This window comes from Cryptomeria japonica, chromosome 2 (assembly GCF_030272615.1).
Source record: "Cryptomeria japonica chromosome 2, Sugi_1.0, whole genome shotgun sequence".
NCBI lineage: Eukaryota > Viridiplantae > Streptophyta > Pinopsida > Cupressales > Cupressaceae > Cryptomeria > Cryptomeria japonica.
Window position 1 is genome coordinate 297,706,434 of NC_081406.1, and position 26,837 is coordinate 297,733,270.

The window sequence follows — 26,837 nt, forward strand, 5'->3', positions numbered from 1 at the left end:
CTAAAATACCTGTTGCCTGGTGCTTGAAAACTCTGGGTGTCCAGTACCTATTAGTGTCTTAAACATGCGTGGCGGTATGCCTTCTTGCCTCTGCAAAATAAGCAATTTTTCCAAGAGGAAAAGTTAATTGCAAAGCAGACAAAATAGTAACCTATCAATGAAACAAAACGATCTACCGGCCCACTCACTTGGCAGATAATCAGTACAATTCTTGTTCCCAAGTTCCAAGCAAAACAATGAAATCAAGTGTGCAATGCAACTCACCAAATCAATTTTGAGTTGAAAACATTTTACTTGCACAACACATATTAAGGTTCCACAACCAAAATCATATAGTGGCTACTGCAGAGATTAACTTCAAGCATAAAAATAGCTCAAGTATATAACAATGAATCTGAGATGAAAGCATCAACTATAGTTTGCCACGAAAATTTGGTCAAAACAGAGGGATAAATCTCATCAATAACAAAAAGTTCATCATGCTCTACATTGCCTCTACTTATCTGTTAAATAGTAGTTGAAGAATATTCAAGAGGAATCAATGGGACAACAATCCCAAACAAAACACAGTAGTGAAGTCCCTCTGAGCAGGGAAGACAACTCCACTACCAGAGAGACTTAAATACTTTTGCTAATGCAAACAGAAATTAGCCACACATCCATGTTAGAAGCCAATTAGAAACTAGCAGTAAGAACATCAGTATCACCACTCCTAAACTATCTATAGTGAGCAGTACCACACAAGTCTTCCAAAACCTAAGTCGCCGCGTTCGAGTTCGAGTTCAAATTCGCCAACAATAAAATTCAGATGAAATTCGGCAAGAGGAAAAAATTCGAAAACAAAATTCGCCATTAAATTCGCTTTATATAAAAATAAAAAAATTTAAATATAAATAATAAATCTAAAAAATGTCAGAACAAACAATATTAAATTTGTTTAATTTAATTTAAATTTATCAAATTTTAAATATAAATAATTAAAAATTTGAATTAAATAATTTAAAATATTTATTTTCTAATATATTAATGTTAAATCTGACAACTTTTATAATAAATGTTAATATATTAGTTAACATTATTATTATTATTAAAAGATAATGTATATTAGACAACTAATATTAATTAATAATGTATATTAGATGTTCAATATTAGGCAAAATTATATCAGGCAACAATATTATACTAAAATGCTTTCATTATAGGAGGTCAATCAAATCGGGCATTTTAGTTAGTATTATATCGTGCATTTTAGTTAACATTATATCGGGCAAGATTTTAAGTTTATATCCTTTGCCTCCACGCAGCTTCAAACCCTACCAGTGGCTAGGCACACTGTCGACCTGTAGCTCTTCCACGGCCCCCATACCTCTCGACGGCAACAGAGAACTAGTCATCTACCGACGGCCAAAACCTCTAATGAATTTTAAACAAATTTCTACGAATTTCATATGCTTTTTAAATGTTCGCCAAATTTCGAACCTGAAGCCGAAATTCGGTGAACACGGTGACTTAGTCCAAAACCATTCTTATCTCATGTATCCACTCACCATCATTTCAGTTAGTAACTCAAGCTTTGTGCACCTGTTCTGCTATTATTTTAGAAGATTCTTGGTAGTCAGTTGCAATTTTCCACTTTGATTCATGTAATGTACGTAATAACAACTGAACTAGGTTATTTATTGTGCAATAGTCCATGTTCTTCACATCTCTTGCAACAAAATAAGCATTAACACGACCACTTGTATATCATTCAACACAATTACAACCAGACTAACCAATATCTCTAAAGATAGTGCATCATCTTTCTCTGCTATTTCTTGTCTGTTGTAAACAACAATATGTCATTGTGATGTCACCAATTAGGAGATGAGTCGGCTCTTATATTTGCCAATATTTTAATTAAATAAATAATTAAAATTATGAATAAATGCAATTATTAAATAATTTTTCTAAAACGGCTTTATAGGCCAACTTGCTTTGCTTATGGTGGTTTTTCTTTGAGGCCAACATTGGAAAAAATAAGTATTTATAGGGGTTGATATTGGTAGCTAAGGCATCAAAGGATTTGGATTGTTCCATGCATTAAATGAATGCACCTGCCATCTGAGATGCCAACCTGAGAGGCACATAGTTGGTGGCACTGAACCCCTGCCAACCTTACTGAAACCTTACTGATCGGTGCAAGGCATGATAAGAACTGGCAATAGCTGCTCAAGAATTCATGCTCGCATCTTCTAGGATGGAAACCCGCAAGTCTGTGAACAGGATTAACTGTGAGACAAGGCACAAGGAATTACTGATCGATTGTATGCATCTGTGAACAGCAATTAGGATGTCAATGGAATATGCACCTATAGACTGCAATTAAGACTTCCCCCGGCGAGTGCACCTGTAAGCAACAAACATTTTCCTTTATTGTGTGTCATCTGACACCAGCAAAGCAAAAGAGAGTTACGAAAGGAGTGGCACAATTATTTATTTACTAGTCTTGTCTTCAGAACTAGTATCACCATTGAAATTGGTATTGTATGTTCTTGCATTCTGTACTTAAATATCTTATCAGATTAATATTAGAACTTGAGATTATTACTGGACTCTTAAATCTATGGTGTTGTTGAAGTGTCTTTTGTACACGACCAAACACGGAATAAAATACCTAAAGGTACCTTATCCTCTCTTGAATAAAGCTCCCGAATGTTGAAGATATTGCAAAAGGATCAATCGAAGAAGCTTCAAGGTTCTGTTATGTAGGATCTCTACTCGTGATAAGCTCTTCGTGGTACGATGTGATTTTGCTCGAATCACAAGGGGACTTACACTCGATGACCTGAACATCTGATTTGCTGGAATCACAAGTCCTATTTACTAACTAGAAGATAAACAAATGGTAAAAGATGCAGGGTTCAGGAAGTCTACTCTACTACCTAGAATGCGAGAAGATGGATGAACGACTAGGTGGAGTCCAACTGGGTTGGGTCTCACCATCAGGCTTGAACAATCCGACACCAACTCAGTGCGATCTTCTAAGGGATGCTTCCAATACGTTCAAATCGTACACCATCAGAAACTGATCACCATTCAAGATAATGCATGAACAATAGACGTGTAACGACTTAAGATTAAGCTCATTTTATGCCAGTTGACCACGCAAGGCGCACTTACTATCAATAAGAGGCTAGTGGTATGGATTAGACGGATTCCACACAGGTGCATTCAACAACTTCTTTCATTCAATTTAATTATTTACCATCTACAATGAAGATTCAACAAGAGACCATGCATATTGCAACGAAACAACACACTTCACCATAACTTCAATGAAAATGGAGTTTGTTTACAATCACTGGCAACAATTTCTTGCCTTGTCCTCCTAATTTACTCTAACTGCTATTCTATCAGCTGACTATTCACTATTAGCTAACTATTCACCCACTATCAACTATTGACTAACTATTAGCCTTCACAAATGAGGAGCCAGGGCTTATATAGTGCTCTCAATACAATTCAATGGCTCAGATCAATTTGAGATCAATGGCCGAGATTTTACGATGAAAACCCTAATTAGGGTTTGTTACAACAAACTCAATTTTAGCCAATGAAATAATTGCATTATTTGGACACATGTCTTCTCTGGAATATTCGACCAATGGATAACCGAGGTAGGTACATCCAAGTTTGTGTCATCTTTGATGAGTTAGGTACATTGAATCTGGACACGCTGAGGTGGACCAATCCGACTGGAGGAGTGATGACTGGGATGCCACCTTGTCTGACACTTGTAACTTGGTAGATGTTCAATTTGATGATGCTGAGAAGATAATTTTAATTAACTCTTCTGAAACTATCTGCTTCCTCAACGGACCCTTGCTTTAACCTCCTTTGTCTTTGACGTGCAAGATGGATGGTGTACCTTTCCTTGAAACGCTGGACTGGAAGAGGTCGTCCTTGATGATGCTGGACTGGAAGAGGTCGTCCCTGATGATGCTGGCCTAGTCTTCTTTCATCTGCAAGACAAACCAAAAGATGATTAAGGTCATATAACGAATTCATTTCAACATAGCATTTTCTACCTTAAATCATCAACAAGAAGATATCAAAATGAAGTTTGCTCAAGATTCTTTCCAGGGACAGGCTCTATAAGAATTTCGCCCTGGACCCTTTGGAAGGGTCAAGAGCGAATTTTGCATTCCTGGCTCAAGTTGTTCTCACTTTGTGACCGTACTTGCTTCGATACATGCCCAAGGGTGTCCTCATTCTTAACCAACACCAAGCTTGATGTAAATTTGGGGCAAAAGAGGTTTTAAGAATTTCGCTCTAGACCCCTTGGAAGGGTCAGGAGCGAAAATCTTGTTTTAGGCTAAAATCCTCCATTTCCTCCACCTCTAGTCATTCCCTAAGGCTAGAACATTCAAAACACCTCCAAACATGCCTTAGAAACTAAGAACTTGGCTTAGACAAGGAAAAATTGAGGTCTCCAAGGATTTTTGCTCTGGACCCTTTGGAAGGGTCAGGAACGAAAATCACTTCCCAGGTTGATTTTCATCTTCCTTTCAACTCATTTTCATACAAACTTGGTCAATTCAACTTCCTTTCATCGCAATCAAGACAAACCTCCATCCAACTGGGTCTAGGCAAGGTCAAACTAGGCTTTAAAGCCAAAGGAAGGCAAAAATGGAAGATTTCGCTCTAGACCCTTTGGAAGGGTCAGGAGCGAAAATCTTCTTTTAGGTTGATTTTAATTCTCCCAAGGTCTAAAACCTCCTCCCTAAGGCAAACATGCATCAAACTCTTTCACCTATGCCCCAAAAAACTAGGAATTTGGTCTTGACAAGTGAGAAATTTAGGTGTATAACGATTTTCGCTCTAGACCCTTTGGAAGGGTCAGGAGCGAAATTCCTAATCTTGGCCAAGATCCTTCACATTTTCACATCCCATCACCTCAAAACTAGAACATTGGTCTAAACAAGGGAGAAAATGAGGTGTTTTCAAGAATTTTGCTCTGGACCCTTTGGAAGGGTCAGGAGCGAAATTCCTACTTTAGGCTAATTTCCATCATTTTGTCACCTCAAATCTCCTCTCAAAGACAAATGTGCATCAAAACCTTCCCATCACGCCCCAGAAGTCAACAAACTTGGTCATATCAAAGGGCAAAGTGGAGAAAAATGAATTTCGCTCTGGACCCTTTGGAAGGGTCAGGAGCGAAAATCATCCTTGGGCTCAAATCCTGACTTTATTTTCACATTTCCTCATTCAAACAAGTGCCTTTTCCTTCATTCAAACCTGGGAATGCATTAGTTCTAGGTTTTGGTCAAAGTAGAATGTCTTATGGAGAATTTCGCTCTGGACCCTTTGGAAGGTTCAAGAGCGAAATTTGACATTTTGGTTTCTCCGTCAAGATCATTTTATGGAATATAACATTTAAGTATAAGTGACATTTCCTTATATCTTTCTTCTTTCTTATGCTTTAAGTTATATTCCATATATACTGTCAGGATGTTTGAGAGTGGTTTCGGACCTCCAGGAGTTATATTGCAAAATCTAGTTTTTGGAGGATTCTTCAGTTTTCCAAACTTAGTCAAATTTCAGGATCAGGACATTCCAGACAGCCAAATTTCAGGGCATTTGGAGATCAGGATGACATTCCAGACTTCACTCACCAACTTGACCTAGCTCGGACCTTCAAGCATGATACTCACTCACCAAGCAAGACACAATTAGCAACAAGAGCAAAACCAGGCCCTAAGGAAGACTTTCAAAGAAACCCTAACCTGGAGCATCTACTAACTCAACCTAGCTCAAGCAGAGCCTGCTATCCAGTGATCTCCCTGACAGCACTCATCATGCAAAGGCTAACAGACAAAACCCTAAAAGACCCAGAAAACAAACCCTAGAAAGCAAAAAGCAGGGGTCCCCATTTGCAATGGGGCGATGTGTGAATACGTCACAACAGGTGTCATGGCTGGAAATTCTATTGTTTGATTTCTGTTCTTGAGAAGGACTATAAAGTTGGATGGTTGCCTGGGAACTTTAATTTTGTGCATGCTATTTGAGTATTTAAATTTTGCATACAAAACTTGTAAAAGATCTGCTTAGGATACTTCAGTCATTTTCAATATATGATTCGACATGATCATGACTTACCCTTTGCTTGCTCTTAACAGTTCACACATAGCCTTGTATAGCTTATGGCTAATCTTCAGCACTATCCATTGGTTTTTTCACCCAATGATTCTCAGGATGGTTTCCCAAGTTTCTTGTTCAATTTTTAAAATGTACTAGTACTTTTCTCATTAGCAAGCTCTATTTGTATAAGCCAATGATTCACATGATGACATTTTTTTCCAAGTATTTGTATAATACTACCATGCCTTTTGATGAGCTTAGGAAATTTCATTATTTTCACTCCACATTTTCCCCTTTACCTTTATATTTGTCAATTTTCCTGTCACCATTTGTTGAAGGAACCTTAATATTTAATAAAATATGAAAAAGAAATTAGGATTGATAAATCACCGAAAACTGTAATAATGCTGACTGTTTTGTGTCTGAAATGACAGGGGATGGTTAGGGAAGAGGCCAAAGCTGTTAAGAGCACACGGATCATGGGAGATCGATGGAACGGAATTGACAAAGAATCTGTTTGATAATTGATCATTTTGATTAAAAGATAGTTTGAAGTTTGTTTAAAGTTTGTCTTATTGTTATAGGTGGCCTACGGCCCTTTGTTACTTTCATAAGCTATTAGTTTTGAGTGGCCGATAGGCCAAACAAACTTAAAACTTATTATTAGTATAGATGATCGATATATATATGCCTGTCTATTTGAACTTGGATAATCAGAATATAATATATCTCTGGGTGTGAAGCTTAAACTCTGTAAATCTGCATTTATTAGTATTAATGGAGGACTAGTGTGTAGTAACAGTTCGTGTTTGTAGTGTGTCACTCGGCGACCATGGAGGCAGAGCCCACTCTGTGGTTATCCAGTGATTCTTATATTAGTGTCTGGTTTGTGTAAGTTGTTTTGATTTTAAATTCTGTGATTTAATTCGAATGGTTTGTTAAATACGATTGTTTCCAAATAGTTAATTTTCTGTTCCTTAGTAGATTCTGTTAGTATTATGATTAGTTTGGATTGGATCTAAAAGCTCATCCTGTCGATTCTCATATTTGGAATTAAATATATTTTTCTATAATTAGACTATTATTTTTACCAGTCTCTGACAGTTCCTGTCACAGATCCTGGCACAAGTGCGACAAGAGGCAGAACCTTCAATTCAATCTTCTAATCTTGGAAGTGTGAAGTATGGTTTAATTTAGAGGTTTGATTTAATTTAGAAACTGTGAATCAATTTAGATTTAGTCTAGTGTTTGATTTCAAGATTACATAATTGCATTTCATGCCCACTTAAGTCACTATCTTCATCCCTTAGGCAAACAACCACAATCCCTTTCATAAATCTATGCTTCCCGGATTGACACTCACTTAGGTATAAACTGGAGGAACCAATACCAAAGCTGAACATAAGGGCAACTCCTATTTCCAATTCTAGTCCACAATTTTACCCAATCATTTTGGCACTGTTGCCGGGGAAAGGTATTAAAGGCGTGAAATCGTAGTGAGTTAAGTTAGGACCAGTGCGCCAAGGCGAAAGTCCGCGCAATTGTTGACCTTGCCTAGGTGATTAACTTTGGTTTGCACTGTTATAAATCATATAGGTGCATGAAACACAATAGGGATAGTAAAGGTAGATTCATAAAGAAAGATACAGCAAGTAGTTCTCAACAAGAAAAACCAAAATCAGGAAAAAAGCCATTGATCAAACAAGTAGCAATCGAGCCTGATTTAGAAAAGTGTGTTATAGAACCATCTATTGTTACTCCACCCAGCATATCACAAACAATTCCTAAGTTCCCTCAAGAGCCATTCATTACTTCAGAATTTGCTAAGCAATTTGCTGATTCTTTTGAACTACGTAGTGGGAAGCCTGTTGAAAAGCCATTCACATTCGTTTACACTCCTTGGGCATTTGAAGACAATATGGGTGACAATAATAATAACAAAAACAACAATAGGGGGATACTTGCAAATAATAATCCTATAACTTTTGAGTTCCCTATTGTTGACCCTACTGAAGATGCTCCTATGAAAAACATCCCTCACTCTGCTTTGCCGGTATTTAGGGTACTGACTATGGAAGATCCTAATGTGTTTTTATTTGAATTTGAAGTTTTGTGTAACAGCTATGATTCTTGGAATGATGCACATAAACTCAAATTATTTCCAACTACCTTGAAAGATGCAACACTCAAGTGGTTTATGAGTCTTGGATTGCAGTCAGTCCACACATGGGGCAACATAAAGGAAAAGTTTCTTGCAAAGTATTAGGAAAATTGCAAGACTAAAGAAGTACGAGATGAGATCTTCTGTATGACGCAGCGTGAAGAGGAAACAATGGAAGACTATTTAGAAGGGTTCTTGTTCAGTCTTCAAAGGGCCCGACAAAATGGTTTGACTAATGATACCATTAAAATGTTGTTTCTTAGGGAAATTCGGGATATTTGCATAGAAATATTGAATCTTATGGGTGGGTGTGATATTTCTAAAGTACGTTTTGAAGATATTTGTGAAGCAAGCAGGAATTATTCACGATCTGCTCAAACAATGCGAGTATCTGTGGGAAAGAGTAACATGGCAGGAGGAGGTACATCGGGTATCACTAAAAGGGAACTTGGTACGTTACACGAAGACCTGAAAATGGATTTGTTAAGTCATATGGGTAAACAAATAGATATGCTTTATACTTGGAAGAAACAAGATGCTGAAAAAACCTTAGCAATCTTTTGTCCAACTTGCAGGAAGAAGAATGATAGTGAAGAATGCCCCTATAACCGAACCAAAATCTCATCCCTAGAGGAAGCTAGTAGGCATTCCATCTTAAGGCCCCTTCCTGGGAAGCTAGTAGGCATTCCATCTTAAGGCCCCTTCCTGTAGATATGGCAGAAGTTGAATATAGTGAAGAACCTATTTACTTTATGGCACCTAGACGTCCTTGGCCACCTAGACCCATGCAACCTAGAATGTCTAATAACTATTCTCCAACTGGGCCAAGTCAACCTGTCTCCTTTGCAAATCAATCAGGATGGTATGATGGTTGGCAACAACTTGTGCCTTATTATCAACCATGGGCTAATCAACATGTATCCCAACCATGGCAACAATCTTGGCAGTCAAAACCACAATACCCACAGTACCCACCACAATTTCCACCTTATCCCCCACCTCCTATAGTTAGTCCGAATCAGCAACAACTTCTTCCACCTCCATCAAACAATCAGTTGCCCCAACCAACACAGCCACCAAAAGCAACCCCAATGCCTACACAACCCACACCGAATCCGAACAACAAAGCCGCACAATCGGTGTACAATAATGAAGTTGCAAGGTATCCAACCTATCTCGTTAATACATTGGAAGTTGAGGATGTACAATTGAGATCTGGAAAGAATTTACAAGGACCGACCATTACAAAAGTTGAGAACTCCCCAGAGGATAATATTGAAGAACCACCAAGGCCTCCATCCCGATAAATTCAATGAACAACCACCAAAGCCCATAGCTCCTTCAACTACTTTTGATTTTATGAATGAATTGCGGAATGTTAAAATCAAAATTCCTCTTTTGCAGGCAATTCAAGTTGTTCCAGTGTATGACAAAGTGGTAAAAGAATTATGTGTACAGAAGCAAAAGAAGAAGCAAGATCCTAAAGCAGTTCAAGTCATTGGACAACTCGCTAATTTAATGTTGGGAAAGATCTCTGTTCCTAAATATGTGGATCCTGGGAGCTCGATGATTAAGGTAAAAATAGATAATATGCTTATCCCAGATACTCTTGTGGATTTAGGGGCAGCCATAAATGTTATGACCAATAAAACCAAGGACAGATTAATTTTGCAAGGTTTAAGACCAACACCAATAGTTCTACAAATGGCAGATCATTCTTTGGTAAAACCAGAAGGTATGATAGAAGATATTATTATTTTTGTTGATTCTTGGGAGTATCCTACTGATTTTATGATTTTACAGCCCAAAATTAAGCTAGGAGGATACCCCTTAATTTTGGGAAGACCTTGGCTAAGCAATAGCTAATGCTTTTATTAATTGCAGGTCAGGGAACATGGTGATTTCTAATGGGGAACAAATGAAGCAATTAATGTGGTATCCACCAACTCAACCTTTGTTGGAGACTGAAGATCCCCTTTGGGTTGATAGTGATCTAGAAGATTCATTACCAATCCTAACCGTTGGTCAAAGTCGAGTTGTGGCAGCCGTAGAACCCTCAGAGGACAATGTTTTAGAAAACTTTCTAAATAACCTCTATTCACTTGATGGTGTTTTAGAAAATTTGGTTTCTTGTCTAGATACTAATTGTCCATTTGGGAACTTTCCTTCTACGAGTGATAAATGTTCCCTCCAACATTGCATCAATTGTTATGTCACAACTATCTATATAGCCAGTTCTTGGTTCCTGAAAGTCCAAGTCCTTCACTTGCTATTGCTCGGATGTTTGCTATAAGTTCACCTATGCAATCACAAAATACGGACATATTACCCGGAAAGACTCTCAATATAAATCCCAATTTGAGTCATTCCCAAATAGACGGTCTAATTGCTATGTTGTACACCAATAAAGAAGCCTTTGCATGGGAGTACGAAAAAATGCGAGGAATCCATCCAGCTACATGCACACATCATATTTATATAGAGGAAGGAAGCACACCTGTGAGGCAACCCCAAAGAAGATTGAACCTTGTCCTATAAGAAATTGTTAAAGAAGAGCTTCAAAAACTACTTAATGTAGGATTTATCTACCCCATCTCTAATAGCCAATGGGTGTCACCTCTTGTGGTAGTTCCTAAAAACAATGGAAAGTGGAGAATTTGTGTTGACTATAGGGCCCTTAACAAGGCCACGAAAAAAGACCATTTTCCCTTACCATTCATTGATCAAGTCCTTGATACCCTTGCAGGGAAAAATTTCTCCTTCCTTGATGGATTTAGTGGTTACAATTGAATCCACATAGCCCCTGAAGACCAAGATAAGACCACCTTTACTCGCCCTTGGGGTACATTTGCTTATAATGTTCTACCTTTTGTTTTCAGTAATGCCCCTACTACTTTTCAAAGAGAAGTCCTAAGTATTTTTGCTGATTTAATTCATGATTGTGTAGAGGTATACATGGATGATTTTACTGTTTATGGGAATACCTATGAGGAAGCCAAAGCAAATATTGAAAAGGTGTCTTGAGAATAATCTCTCTGAGTCATGAAAAGTGTCATATCTTGATGGCTGAAGGTATTGTTTTGGGCCATTACTTTTCTTCCAAAGGCATTGAGGTTGATCCTAAAAAGGTTCAGATCATATAGGATTTACCTATACCCACTTGTCCTAAGGATGTTCATAGCTTTCAAAGACATTCTGGATACTATAGAAGATTTATACAGAACTTTAGTAAAATTGCCTCACCACTTTTTGCCTTGCTAGGTAAGGACGTTACTTTCTCATGGAACGATGAATGTCAGTGTGCATTTGAGGAAATTAAAGGAAAGTTAATCTCCACTCCTATGTTATGAGGACCCAATCGGGAATTGTGATTTCACACTCATACTAATGCCTCAGACAACTCAATGGGTTTTGTTCTTGGCCAAAAGGAAGATTCAATCTTTTATTCCATTTATTGCATTAGCAAAAACTTCACAAGTGCTGAGGTAAATTACGCTGTTACTGAAAAAGAATTTTTGGCTGTGCTATATGTGGTAAATAAATTTTGCCATTATATTACTGGTTATAAGGTTTTCATTCATACAGATCATTCGACCATTAAATTTTTAATGAATAAACCAATTATTACTAGCAAAGTAATTAGATGGTTGTTATTGTTAGAAGAATTTGACATTACTATACTTGATAAGCCTGGTCATGAGAATGTGGTTGTAAACTTTTTTGTCTAGGTTACAACAACCAGATGAGCCAATACCAGTTGATGATGCTTTTCCTGATGAGCGTCTTTATGCCATTTCAGCAAAAAGCCCGTGGTTTGCTGATATAGCAAACTATCCGGTCACATGCCGGTTTCCACCACATTTACTCCAAGAGAACGTCAAAAGCTGACTAGACTCACTGGTCAGTATACATGGATTGATGGCTTTCTCTTCCACACAAGGATTGATAATGTCATGCGTCGATGTGTGCTCGAAGATGATGTCTTCGACATACTTCATGCATGCCATACAAAACCCTGCAGAGGACATTTTGTTGCTCAAAGGACCACCAACAAAATCCTCACCACAGGGTACTATTGGCCGGCTATCCATAAGGACTGCAAGAAGTACGTGCAATACTATGACAAGTGCCAACACTTGGGCCATCCTACGCACTCTGATGAGATGCCTCTACACCCCTAGCTTTCCATTGAACCATTTGAAAAATGGGGGCTTGATTTTGTGGGACTTGTCAACCCTCCATCTCAGAACAAAGAGTACATATTGATCTGTACAGACTATGTGACCAAGTGGGTAGAGATGGTTGCTCTAAAACATGCCAAGGACACAAAGGTAGCTGACTTCCTCTATTCTGAGATTTCTAGAAGATTTGGTGTTCCACGAGAGATAGTCACTGATCAAGGACCTCAATTCACATCAGAGCTCATTTTTGCTTTGGTTCCGAGTATGAAATCCCACATTGCAAGTCCTTGTCATATCATCCTCAAGCCAATGGGTAGGTTGAAGTTACCAATCAAGAAATTGAAAATATTCTTACCAAGACAGTTGCACTTCATAAGCGTGATTGGGTTGCACAACTCCCAGAAGCTATGTGGGCCTATCGTACAATGTCGAAGACCACCACTGGTTTGACCCCTTACGAACTTGTTTATGGTAAGAAAGTTGTTCTTCCTTTTGAGTTTGAGGTGAGAACTCTTCACACTGCACTCCAGCTAGGTATGAGTCTTTCTGATGAACAGAAAGAGTGTATTTCTCAACTACACTCCCTGGATGAATTGCACTAGGAAGCTCTTTTTCATGCAGAGACAATTCAAAAGCAGTGTGCTCTTTGGCATGATCGCTTCATCCGACAATGATCCTTTCAGCCAGGTTATTGGGCACTCTTGTGTGATTCCCACTTCTAGAATTTCAAAGGGAAGTTTCACACTCAGTGGCTTGGACCTTATGAGATTGAGGTTGTCTACGATAATGGTCCTATTAAGCTTCGCACTGTTGATTCTAATCGTATGGCCCTCATTGTCAATGGTCACCGTTTGCAGCTGTACAACCAGCTTATTTCCAAAAAAAAAATTGTTTCCAATTTGTCTAAGGAACTCCATCTTCTTGACAAAGTTCTTGTTGCCTCTTCTAGTACCTTTTAGGTACTTCCACAATAATAATGATAATAATAATAATAGTAATAGTAACAATAACAATAACAATAACAATAACAATAACAATAACAATAACAATAACAATAATAATAATAATAATAATAATAATAATAAACAAAAAAAAATGCAATAAAAGAACCAACAATGAAAACCTTTGGGCGTTGTTGGCCAGTTACCATTTGAAAACTAGGTTTCCAGTGGATAGTAACTACACAATAAACCTGGATGTGAATTACTACAGGAAGCACATTATGTTATAAAATTCACAGACATAGGAGATAAGTAAACTCAAGGCAGAACTTGACAAAGTAGCAGCCTCTCATATGCCTATTCAAGAGCATAAGCAAGAAATTCAGGCAATACAACTGTGGGTCATGAAATCAAAATGATTAGGTAAAACTGTGGACTAGAAATAGAAATAGGAGTTGCCCTTATGTTCACCTTTAGTATTGAGAATTTTGGTATTGGCTCCTCCAGTTTATACTTAAGTGAGTGTCAATCCGGGAAGCGTAGACTTATGAAAGGGATTGTTGAAGATAGTGACTTAAGTGTGGATGAAATGCAATTATGTAATCTTGAAATCAAACAACTAGACTAAATCTAAATTGATTCACACTTTCTAAATTAAATCAAACTTCTAAATTAAACCACACTTGACACTTCCTAGATTAGAAGATTGAATTGAAGGTTCTGCCTCCTGTTGCGCTTTCACCAAGATCTATGACAGAAACTAACACAGACTGGTAAAAATAACGGTCTTATTACAGAAATATATATTTAATTCCAACTATGAGAATCGACGAGATGAACATTTAGATCCAATCCAAAGTAATCATAACACTGTAACAGATTCTACTAAGGAATAGCAAATTAAATATTTGGAAACAATCATATTTAACAAACCATTCGAATTAAATCACACGGAATTTAAAATCAAAACAACTAACACAAACCAGACACTAATATATGAATCACTAGGTAACCGCAGAGTGGGCCCTGCCTCCTTAGTCGCCAAGTGACAAACTACAAACATGAAATGTTACTACACACTAGTCCTCCATTAGTACTAATAAACGCAGATTCACAGAGTTTAAGCTTCACACCCAGAGATATATTATATTCTGACTATCCAAGTTCAAATATACAGGCATATATATATCGATCATCTATACTAATAATAAGTTATAAGAATCTTCGGCCTATCGGCCGCTCAAAACTAATAGTTTATGAAAGTAACAAAGGGTCGCAGGCCACTTATAACAATAAGACAAACTTTAAACAAACTTAAAACTATCTTTTGATCAAAATGATCAATTATCAAACAGATTCTTTGTCAATTCCATTCCACCAATCTCCCATGATCCACGTGCTCTTAACAGCTTCAGCGTCTTCCCTAACCATCCCTTGTCATTTCGGACACAAAACAGTCAACATTATTACAGTTTTCGGTAATTTATCAGTCCTAATTTACTTTTCATATTTTATTAAATATTAAGGTTCCTTCAACAAATGGTGACAGGAAAATGGACAAATATAAAGGTAAAGGGGAAAATGTGGAGTGAAAATAATGAAATTTCCCCAGCTCATCGTTTCCCCCCAGCTGGACAGTTTGCATCTCCCCATGCAAAGGAACATAGGCTACAAACCAGGTGGAGCAGTGAGCTTTTGCATAGTGTTATTGATTTCATTGACCCACAGTTGTTGTATTGCCTGAATTTCCTGGTTATCCTCTTGAATAGGCATATGAGAGGCTGCTACTTTGTCAAGTTCTGCCATGAGTTTACTTATCTCCTCTATCAATGAAATGATAACACAATGTGCTTCCTGTAGTAGTTCAAGTAAAGTTTGATTCTTTGTCTGTAGTTTGACCATGTTGTCCTGCAAATCTTGAAATTCTTTCTCCTTTATCACTTGAGGGTCTTCCTCCTCAAATTTCTCTTCGGCTTCTTGACTCTCAGTCTTGGATGATCGAACACTATTATCAACCAACTCATCTATCTTCTCCTTTTCATGCATTGTGAGAATGGGAGTTTTAGATTGTTCATCAACTTCCCTTTTTTCAAGGTTTTCCTAATTCACAACATACTCTGGTGTTCCAGGTGGTATCTGTTGTTCGTTTCCATTACCACCCTCTTCTGCCACAATCTTCTCTTCAAACTTTTTACCATCAAAATTGTCCATGGGTTCTCCTAGACCCCCTACATTTGCTTCTAGATGCATAGAAGTCTCGTGAATAACATTTCCTATTTCCTGATCCTGACCTTTTTCTGGTGATGGTATATCCCCTGTTTCTTTTGGAGTGGCATCTCCTGTTTCTTTATTTTGATCATTTGCAAGTAATGGATTGCCAGGTAAGGTATTTGGCACATCCTCCTGATCAGTTTTAGGAGAATCCTCTAGAGATTTAACTACTTGTTTCCTAGATTTAGGGATTTCCCGTTCTTTCACCTTCTGCCTCTTTTCCTTGTTGAATTTTCCCCGTTTTTAAGTTACTTCAGACAAAACCACTACATCTTCAGAATCCGCCAGATTACTAGCTATTTTGGCTAGGTTATCTAGCCCAGTAGGAGTGCCCAATTTCTGTTTTTCCTTCTTGTCGCAGGATTGACCAGTAAGTGATGGCTCTGATAATTTATTTTTCTTCATTGCTTACTTGATCTTGGGAATTCTTCTAAAAAAATTTGTATGTTTAGTTCCTTTGACTCTGTGGCAACATGCTTTGGCGCACTGCGGGTTGTTCTTTGTCCAGAACTTAGGGTTTGTAGAGTTTGTGTGGACCAAGTGGAAGACCTAACAGGATTTTTCTTTGGGCTTCTTTTGATTGGTTTTTCTAGAATACTCCTCAATTTCACTAGATGCTTCACTTCCTTTAGAAGTAAACTCCTCTTCAGAAGTCTCGCCTTCAGAAACAGACACCTCATCAGAAGAATTGTCCTCAAAGGAACCCTCTGCGAGAGATTTTCCTTCCTTAGAGAGCTCTATATCCTCCTCATCTTGACAATGGACAAATGAGTCCCAATCACCAGGTGGAGACAGCTTTAATTCTTTGACTACCAGAAGTTTTATCGAACAACGATGGGATAGACAATGGAGTTTGCCACTTCTTACAGTTTTAGACATCCTTTTGCAGAGCACGATATAAAAAATATGGAACATTGACCAGTAATTTTCGCCGCAAGTGCAACATTAATTTGAAATGTTGGGCAAAGACATACACATACCTGCCCTCACATGTGATATACTAGGTAGTAAATTTTGCAACCTCCATCCAATGTCCAAGTAAAGACTTCAATTTAGTGCCTTGCCCAGAAACCATCTCAACAGACTCTCCTCTTTGCAAGAATTTCTTTCAAGTTGGCTTCAAATCCGTGGATTGCTTAGATTTCTTAGGAAAATATTTTTCTCCTATCAGTGGTACCCCAGACACCTCAGCAATAGTTTCCATTGTGACTGTAATATCCAAACCTCGGACAGTAGCTTTATGGTGGCGAAATTTCTAGGCAAATTCTAATGCAATCTTTTCATCAAACCTCTTCAATCTTCCGAAGTAAACATCCCAGTTGGCTTTTTGAAACTCCTCATATGCTGTTGTATGTGCTTCCAAACCTTGCAAGGAGATAGGTTCATGCCGTGGGCGGCGACCTTTTGCCATATTCAGAAATTCACACTGCAGCTCAACACCAGTGCTGTGCAAACACGGTTTGGTAACAATGGTTTACGGTATCCGGAAACAATGGTAAATTTCAAATTAAGGGGATTTGATAAAGGCAATAATTAGTTATCAAGGGAAATAATGGCAACTGAGGCAAATCATCGAAATGATGAGGGTGACAATGTCCTACCCCCCAGCTGATTCGTTGGGCCGTCCACGGGGCAACACACCATTTGATAAAATGAAACACATAATAAGAAATAAAATAAGAAGAAGAAACCAAGAAATTCATGGTGATCGGTAACACGCTTTTAAGGCAGAGATATTTAAATAGCTTGATTTAGGAGAATGAAGCAAGAAAGGTTTCCCCACTGACTCTTCAAGAGGGTTTCAATTTATAATAGGGTTTTCTAGATCATAACAATGGCATCACTTACTGTGGTTGGCAACTTTCCTTTATGAAAATTTGTGTGATCTATCTGTACAATAAAAAGGCATTTAAGACTAATTTCTATTCAGAATTGGGGCTGATTCGGGATTCCTTACGAGCATTGGGCATTGTGAGTATTCTATGTACTCAAACAGAATTTTATTGCTGTTTGGCATGGAAGTTCATCAGTTTTTTCTTTCATATTTTAGACATTCATGATTCAAATCTTTTTCTTACCTGTTTCAAGAATTTCCAGATTTTAGATTAGTTTATTTCACAAATACAGAAAAACTTATGATAACAAATGGTTGCAAGTAAGAAATACTGAAAGATCATAGAAAAATATTATTTTATGCAGAATATGAAAATGACTCCAAAACAGGAATTTCTGCACATTTTACATATTAAGCTGCAGCTTCACCCAATAAGCTTTACTTACAAATAGTTGACCAACAGTTGGGCTGATTCACCTTTGGATCAAGTATATTTTGAAGATAAAACAAAATCATAAATTCTTTTTATTTTCCATTTCAATTGTATCAAGTAGCAAGGCAAGATGGTAACAATCTCTGAACTTTAAGAAAAGATTCCTGGTCATTGCAAAATTCTCTCTTTATGTACAAATATCAAAAAACCAAAATAGATGGATCTTTAGCAATTGAAAGACATTCTGTGTTCTTCAAGTGTGTGTACGAAACAACGGGGTTAGATATACCAAAAAAAATATCTATAACTTTGTAGAGACAAAATGGATGAAATACAAAGAATGAAGAACATATTTGAAAATTCATAATCAGTTTATGAGAAAATTAAACTTTGTTGGAATGAAACATCTCAAATTAGACCAAACAACATGAGAGTTGAAAAAAGCAACTCTAGTAAATAGATAACCATCACTCAAGCCAAAACCAGTTCCTTTTAAATGTATTTATCTTTTACTGTTTCTGCAAATTGAGGAAAAACTTGTAAAACAAAAGATCATCGCAAAATCATTCAAATAAAAAACGAAAGAGCAAGAACTTACTGTTTTTGAAGTCATCTTCTCAGAAATTTCTACGTCATTATCCTGATCACACCAAATCCAAATTTGAAAATATTCTCGTTAGATGTACAACCCCGCAGGAAAAAAAAACAGTGATAGGGATCAGAAGAAATACCTCTTGTACTGGAGAGGAGTACTTTCCAGACAACATCCCATGCCCAAGCTTTACGCTGATAATAGTGAAGAACAAAAAACAAGCCACCCAGAAAAAAATTCACAAATGAATCAATGATAGATGAGCATACAAGAGCATGTTTTCATAGGCTGATTTAGCAAGCTTGTTTTAAACACAAATAAACAAATCTAATCATTGCCAAGCTATAAAGATCGTAGGACCTAAAATCTAGAAATATACAACATACAAAAGAAGTGACATAAAATGTGCCTTTAGAAACTCTAAAGTTCTTAACAATAAATTTTCAGCTCCAAAGCATGTATTCTTCATTGTTTAATTTTTATACATACATGACCATCTTGTCAATGGGGTTGTGCTCTAATGGCAAGGCCATAAGGTTCTCAAGATGGAGATCCAAGTTCAAATCCCTAAAATGACATCTAGTATTGGAATTCCAAATGGTGGATCTTGGACTTCCATTGTGGCTTCTAAGTTGATATAAGTTAAGTGGATTCCAAGTTGAATAAGTGGATTCTAAGTTTAATGAGTGGCTTCTCAATCTAATATGTTGATTGGGGAGGAGGTCCCCGTTCTGATCTCTCCTGGACTTGAGCCAGGCTAAAAATCCCAAAGCTTGCTGATAAAAAAAAACATACGTGACCACCTTCTTGTATTCATTTGTGAGCGAAAGGCAGATGATTTATCAGAAAAGTTTGCAAACAGACAGTTTAAAGCATTAATATCAGAATCTACAAGTACTCACTGTGACACTGTTTTTTGTGTTTTTTTATTTTTCCTTTGCCAATTAAATCGACAACTGAACACTGCTGCCAGTTAAATCAACAACTAAACACTGTAAATCAATGCAGGATGACTGTGAATTGATGCAAGATGGCTGTAACTTTATGCAGGAACAAAACATGGAAAAATGTAAAACACACAAGAATGCTGAAAATACAACAAGACTTAGATTCTTTTCCAGTGTTCTTGGATGTATTAAATTGCTGAGTTTCTTCTATGTTTGGGCACCTAGAGTTTCTACATGCCAAGCGAAAAAAAAATTGCACATACAAGTTGTTCTTGCTTCTGCATAGAAGTATCATGGAAAGATGCCTGCTTTGAATGCTGTTGCCTAAACAATTGACAATGAGCTAAAACAATTAAAAGTTGTCGAGGACATCATGCGCCTTCCACAGGCTGAGGTTGATGCTGAAAGAAGTAATGCAATCATTATCTTAAAATGAGGCAATCATATGATTGAATCTATGAGATATGTTACAGCAGAGAAAAATATTGCAACTCACAGTATGACCAGTGGTCTTGTTTGCTTGTCAGAGAAGTTTGAAAGAGAGTTAATCAGAGGATGGCTTTCTAAAATAGTAAAGAAATAAATTGGATTTCTGTAGATAACATTATCTATTATTTTGCAATGTCATAATACCGTCCAAAAGTAATGAGGAACTCTACTGATTTTGGCCACATGTTTATTATATTGTTATCTGAATCTTTTCAATAAATAAATCAATTGGGAATGCAATGTTCATCCTCAAAATAGAGCGGTTGAATCCAATAATTAGTACCTAGAAACTAAGGGGATCCTGCAGAAACATAAAAGTTAAGTGCCAGATGAACCATAAGTAAATGTGATTTGGCATCATGTCCATGTGCTACTTGCAACCCCTAAAAACAATCCTTTGCATATGCTCAATTTTCTAAGCATCATATAGAAATGCACTTCACTTTCCAAATTTTACTAAATTTTTTCTTGTTTTTAGCAATAGCAGCATAATGAGTGTTAGACTTACAGCTGCATGTTCAATTCCACAGTTGGATCTGCAGGAGCCCTTTCAAATGCTTCACTCAAATTTTGATCTCGAAAATAACTGACCAAAACCAAGATAGAAAGAAAAATTAATGTCACAAATATATAAAGCATAGGTAAAACAAGGTGAAAATTTGTTAAAATCAAAACCTGGGACAAGGATCAAAATACTGCAGAACAAACATTACTTACCGTGAGACAAAATCCCTTGTAGAAAATACTGTTTGCATGATAGATGCCAAGTAGCAGCTACAGAATCAAAAACATTAGTGAGCAGGACAATATAAATTTTTAAATAAGACATTACTCATATCAACCATAAACATAGTAAACTCAATAAAATGAATTAAATAATGAAACCTGTTCCCAAGATTGATAAGTCCTGTGTATCCAGGCCCAAATAGAGCCTCTGATTCCTTGCCACTTTCTTGAATGCGGTTCCAATCAAAATTTGTATTCTGATCAAGCTCTCTTTCAGCAGTAGTTAACTCCGTCTGAAGTCAAATTCATATAACTTTCAGATTGGATTTTATAGAGAAGAGTAAAGCAAGCAAATATCCTAAAACTCAAATTACTTGCAAATTTGAATTTAAATATCTAACTTAGCCATCTAAACTATGAAATTGTCAAACAAATAATGTCACAACCAACCAACAAATACATTCAAAATTAAGATTAATAAGTTCAATCTCTACATGTTATAAGGCTCCACTTATCTTTGTCATTCAGTTTAAATCTCGGATGTCTACTTGAGCAATAATCTCATTTGAGATGATGAAACTTCACTCATAAAGATGTACATAACGTCTGTTTTCATGCACATATCTACAAAAATATTGTTCCATGATAGAAAACAAGCCAACAAGGAGACTGCTTCTTATGTTTGCTATTGCTTGGATCAGTTTTGAAATGAATCCTTTTCATACTGAAGCATCCGAGTAACCTGTAATCCTACTGTCCAGTTTTGTCTTTTTCTTCTAATTGCTCTCTGTGTTTTCAGGTTCATTTTTCTTCTTGCTGTCTTGTGTGTAAGTTTTCAGGCTCTACAGTTGAAGCCCGAATGTCAGGTAGTTCATCCTATCTTCCAGGTGATCCTAGTCAGGTTGTAGGTATTTAATACCTGCAGTCTCCTCCAGCATCTTACATCACTCATTCGCAAATTCATGATTGGTGTAGAGCCCCATTCCACGGGGACGCGTCCCCCCCCTTTTTGGGCGTGTCCCCCCGCCAGGGACGTCTCAGGGACGGGGGGATGGGGACGCGACGTCCCCCGCCGTCCCGCCACTACCACCCAATTGCCGCCGAGACGTGGAGACGTCTCCCCGTCCCTCAAGAAATGCCCAGGCGTCTCTCGAGGGACGGAGAGACGCCCAGGCGTCTCCCGCATCCCCACGCCTAAACAAACAAAAAAAGCAACATTTTAAAAAACATGTGCCTTTTGGGGGGATTAAGGGGTAACCCTAATTGGACGTAGGCCCCACCCAACCCCCCAAAACAACACAAAAGCATGTTTTTTTTAGATTTAACTCTCATTTTGGTAAACTGATTTTTTTTTCCAGCAAGCTAAAGAGGAGGAAAAACTTGAAGAAGACTGATTGAAGGGGTGAGAAAAGCTGATTGCAAGTGTGATAGGAGCTAGAAGAAGCAAGAAGAAGAGGAAGAAGAAGATTCTTCTACATTTTGGAGAGATTTTTCAAGCACAAGGTAGGGTATTTTCAACTTTTTCTTGTTTTTTTCTTGTTTTTTTTTTAATATTTTCTGATTTTCAATGTTCTATGTCATTTTTGGACTTTTTTTCCCTATTCATCTCAAGACTCAAAATGAGATTTGATGTTGAATCTTGAGGGCATCATTTTGCCCTCAAGATTCAACATCAAATCTCATTTTGAGATGAATAGGAAAAAAATTTAAAAATATATTGTTAAACTAGGCTGATTTTATTTTTATTTTGTGAAATGCAATGTCAATTTCACAATGAGCTCCCAAGGCATGAGTGAAGATGACATGGAAATCCATTCTCATAGTGAGAATGATTCAGAATATGAACCTGAAAATGAGGGGGGTGACCATGGGGCTGATCCTGGAGCCCAATCTAGCTCTATGGCAAGTGCACCAGCTAGTACAGGTTGCCCTTCAGAGTTGTTGGCACCATATGCTAGGGGTCATTTTGATCCTAAGTCTCCTCTAAAACAGTTTGCTTCACGAATATCAGTACAAGGCACTGCATCACATTCAAGTGGGGGAACAAGGAAGTGGAAGTGCAATATTTGTGACACAGAATGGTTCGGTAGCATTAGTAGGGTGAATGCACACTTTCTGTTTTGGAGAGGAAAAGGCATGAAACATTGTAAGTTTTTGGAGGAAGCCAAATATATACAGTACAGAATTGAGTTTAATAGGATTTGGGGGGTTCCAGATGACACAAATATTTCAATGCCTACTACTTTGTCTACTAGGGCAGCACTTCATACTTCTCATGCTTTGCAGACGGGAGGAATGATGTTTGGATCTCCATCCACTTCCACTTCTACTGCCGCCAGGGCTGGGAAACGTAAGTTGCAGACAACACAGAGCAACCCCATTACTGATATGTTTAATGTGCAGCTGAGAGATGAGATAGATGAATCCATTGGCAAGTTCTTCTTTGCCAATGGCATTCCATTTCATGTTACACGGTCTCCTTATTATAGGGAGATGATGGCTATGGTGGCCAAGGGAGGACCATCTTATGTGCCACCAAGGGAGACGAAAATGAGGACCTCGATCTTGGATAAAAGCTATTCCAAGATCAATATTTTGATGGAGAAGATGAAGGCATGTTGGGTGGCATCGGGGTGCAGCATAGTTATGGATGGGTGGACGAACATTAGCCATCGTCCACTCATCAACGTCATGGTCACATGTGCAGAGGGCCCGTACTTCCTTAGAGCAGTTGATTGTACAGGGCATCGTAAAGATGCTGATTTCCAGTTTCAGGTCCTCAGGGAGGCTATTGAGGAGGTTGGGCCACAAAATGTGGTCCAAGTAGTGACAGATGCAGCCCATGTGTGTAGAGCAGCAGGGAGACTCATTGAGGCAGCCTATAGACACATTTGGTGGACCCCATGTTGTGTGCATGCCATGAACAATGCACTCAAGGACATGGGGAAGATTGACTGGATTAGAGGAGTGGTCACCGATGCGAGAGATGTGTAGATGTTTATCTGCAACCACCACACTTCACATGCACTCTTCAGGACCTTCGCAAAGGAGGAGTTCTTGAAACCAGTTGAGACTAGATATGCATCCTATTTCATTCTCTTGGAGAGAATGATTGAGTTGCAAGAGGCATTGCAACTCATGGTTATGACTAATGAGTGGAATAGGTGGGCTGAGGCCAAGAAAGAGCAAGGGAGAAGGGTGAAGGAGATAGTGAAGAGTGATGTGTTTTGGACTAATGCGAAATACATTGTCTCTATCATTACTCCAGTATTCCAGGTGATCAGATATGGGGATGGGGATGCACCTAACCTTGGAGAGGTGTATGAGTGCATTGACTCTATGCTTGACCAGATGAGGGTTGCTGTGCGAGTAAAGGACCCCTCTTTAGCATTCTACAATGAGCAAATCCAGCCTATCATTCAGCATAGATGGGACAAGTTGAGCACTCCTTTGCATATGGCTTCCTTTGCCTTGAATCCTAAGTGGTACAAGGCTAGACCGGGTAGACTGACACCGATTCAAGATGATGAGGTGAAGGCGGGTTTCTTTAGGTGCATAGAGAAGATGTTTGATTCCAGAGATGCCGGCACAATGCGCACTGAGTGGGGAAGATTTGCCACTCTTAGAGGTTATTCAAATGCGGCAAAGGTGGATATAGACAACATGGCACAGGAGGACCCACTTTTATGGTGGAATTGTCATGGCCCGAAATCTTTGACCACCACTCTAGCCATCCGTCTGCTATCCCAGATTTCCAGTTCTTCAGCTGCTGAGAGGAACTGGTCTACATATAGCTTCATCCACTCTCTTAAGAGGAACAGACTTACCTCTAAGAGAGCAGAGAAGCTTGTGGCTGTACGCAGTGCTTTGCGTCTCATTGACCGCAAGACACTCATGTACAAGGAGAGTCCAGCGGCACGATGGGATGTAGAGCCAGAGGAGCCTTCACAGATTGATGAGGATGATCCTACCACTTCAGATGCAAGGCTAGTTGGTGTGAGCTTGAGGGACCTTGATCCTCAGGAGTCCAGCAGTTCCAGTGAGGAGGAGTTCGCAGATGATTAGAGGCCTCCATTAGCTACAGTTTGAGTTTTCAGTTTTGTCATTTTGTATTTGACTCTAGTCTCTTTTGTAATGCTATTGCTACACGTATTTGTATTTGGCTACTCATTGTAATGATGAATCATGTAATCATCTTTATTATTATAGACTTTGCAATGGCATCAGATATTCGTATTTTCGTTTTCCTTTTACGATATTCATATGATAGAAATGAGAAATCTCCAATTTGACAATTTCATTTGTCAAATTTTATTTACTTTTAGCAATTAGTTACGTATCACTAATCTAAGTAATCTTGGTATTTCCTATAGTTTCATTTGAAATCTAATTCTTATACTGTTATACATCTTTTCAAAACTAGTTTTTCAAGTACTATATGTATATGTATAAGTATATGAGCACCACCACCCCGCCGCCGTCCCCCCGCCGTCCCCAAATTTAGACCCTTGGTCCCCCCATCTCGGAGACACGTCCCCGCGTCCCTCCGTCCCCGACGCCCGTGGAACACTGGTGTAGAGCCTATTAAAGGCTGATGACAGCAACCCTATTAGAGGTGACTCCTAATGGGATCCTGTTGGGACCTTTTCACACATCACCCCATTGCAAACAAGGACCCTCTCGTTCTTGCTCTCCGCTCTTGTTAGTTTAGGTTTTTTTGCAGTCAGGTGGCAATTTTGGGCTTTCATGCCCGAGTCTCGTTTTTTTATGTGATCATGTTCATAGGTCTTCAATGTGCAAGTAATGTTTAAATTTTTGAGTTTTGAAGTCAATAGGATCGAAGTGTTTAGAAGGTTTTAAAATGTTAAGGTGATCCTAAAAAAAATTTAAGTTTTGAGGTTGCAACTAACCTTTAAAATGTGAGCGTAAAATGTGTTTTAAATGTTGCAAATTGGTGTGATTTTTGTGCTAGAGCATCAAAAGTCCCTATAGGAGTCTTTTTTCCACTCCTAGGAGGTAAAATAAGTCAAAAATGCACTAAGTCCTGATGGACTCCTGTTTTCCACCCCCTCAAATCCAACTAAAATGTTAAAAGTACTGATGGAAATAGAATTTCCACTGTGCTAAATGATAAAATTTGACAAGTCTAGGCTTTTACAGTGTGAAAATCATCACAGTCTCGAAGGAAGACCTTTTTCCCCATGAAATTAAGGCATAAAAGTGAAAAGTTCCGATAGGAGGCGTTTTTCCACTCAATTTTAGAAGTGAAAATGAACTTTGTCCTGATGGAGCATGATTTTCCACTCCTTTTTTGAGCAAAAGAGTTATTTTAATGATAAAAATGGTCTCAGTCCCGATAAGGTGCGTTTTTCCCCTTATGGACTGAATTTGCATGTAATTTTCGAGAAAGTCCCAATGCGTCAGGAATCTCCACTGAAGGTGTCCTGATGGAGGTTGTTTTGCACCAGAGAAAAAATGCATGAAGAGTGTGTCCCGATGACCCATGGTTTTCCACCAAGGAGTAAAATGGCCAAGTTTGAGTGCAATTTGTGTGTCCTGATGAGATTGGAATTTCCACCAAACGAAAGTGGTTGAAATGAAGTGAAGTGAGGATGAATTTGTGTGTCCAGATGGAGGTCGATTCTCCACTAGGGACAAAATGAAGGAAAATGACTAAGTTTATGCATCCTCATGGGGTTCAAATTTCCCCTGGAGAATACTATGATGGATCTTAATGAGATTTTAATGGGAAGTTGAGTCCCGATGAAGGGCAAATCTCCACTAGGGGGGTATTTTGCATGAAAATGATCAGATTTGTTTGTCCAGATGGCTATCGATTTTGGCTGAAGCTATTCTAGCTCCAAAACAGACCTTTTGTACAGCGTGATAGCGACGTGTTAGTCAATCGCAGCCGTTTATTGCAAAATCGACAGTGTAAAACGCACGACTAACACGCATGTTAGTCAATCCGTACCGCCGTTTTGGAGCCAGAATAGACGCGTCCATCGATTTTCCCCTGGAGTGGATTTGTGAGGTAAAATGAGTTAAGTGATGGAATTTCAACGTCCAGATGAAGGTCAATATTCCCCTCAAGGTTATAATTTGCAAAATGGGATGAATTTAAGTGAAAACAAGATGT

General features: G+C 38.2%; 1 protein-coding gene across 3 annotated transcripts in view; it reads right to left on the reverse strand.

The window, feature by feature from the left end:
- LOC131044391 (ubiquitin carboxyl-terminal hydrolase 14) overlaps positions 1-26,837 on the reverse strand; it is a 125,232-nt gene that overhangs the window by 10,615 nt on the left and 87,780 nt on the right. For all 3 annotated transcript variants that reach the window (XM_057977710.2, XM_057977712.2, XM_057977711.2), the window contains 6 exons: positions 20,858-20,991; positions 20,690-20,746; positions 20,481-20,558; positions 18,676-18,730; positions 18,543-18,584; positions 10-90 (listed from right to left, as the gene is read on the reverse strand). In XM_057977710.2, coding sequence (XP_057833693.2) covers positions 10-90; positions 18,543-18,584; positions 18,676-18,730; positions 20,481-20,558; positions 20,690-20,746; positions 20,858-20,991 — 447 coding nt within the window. The remainder of the gene's footprint in view (positions 1-9; positions 91-18,542; positions 18,585-18,675; positions 18,731-20,480; positions 20,559-20,689; positions 20,747-20,857; positions 20,992-26,837) is intronic.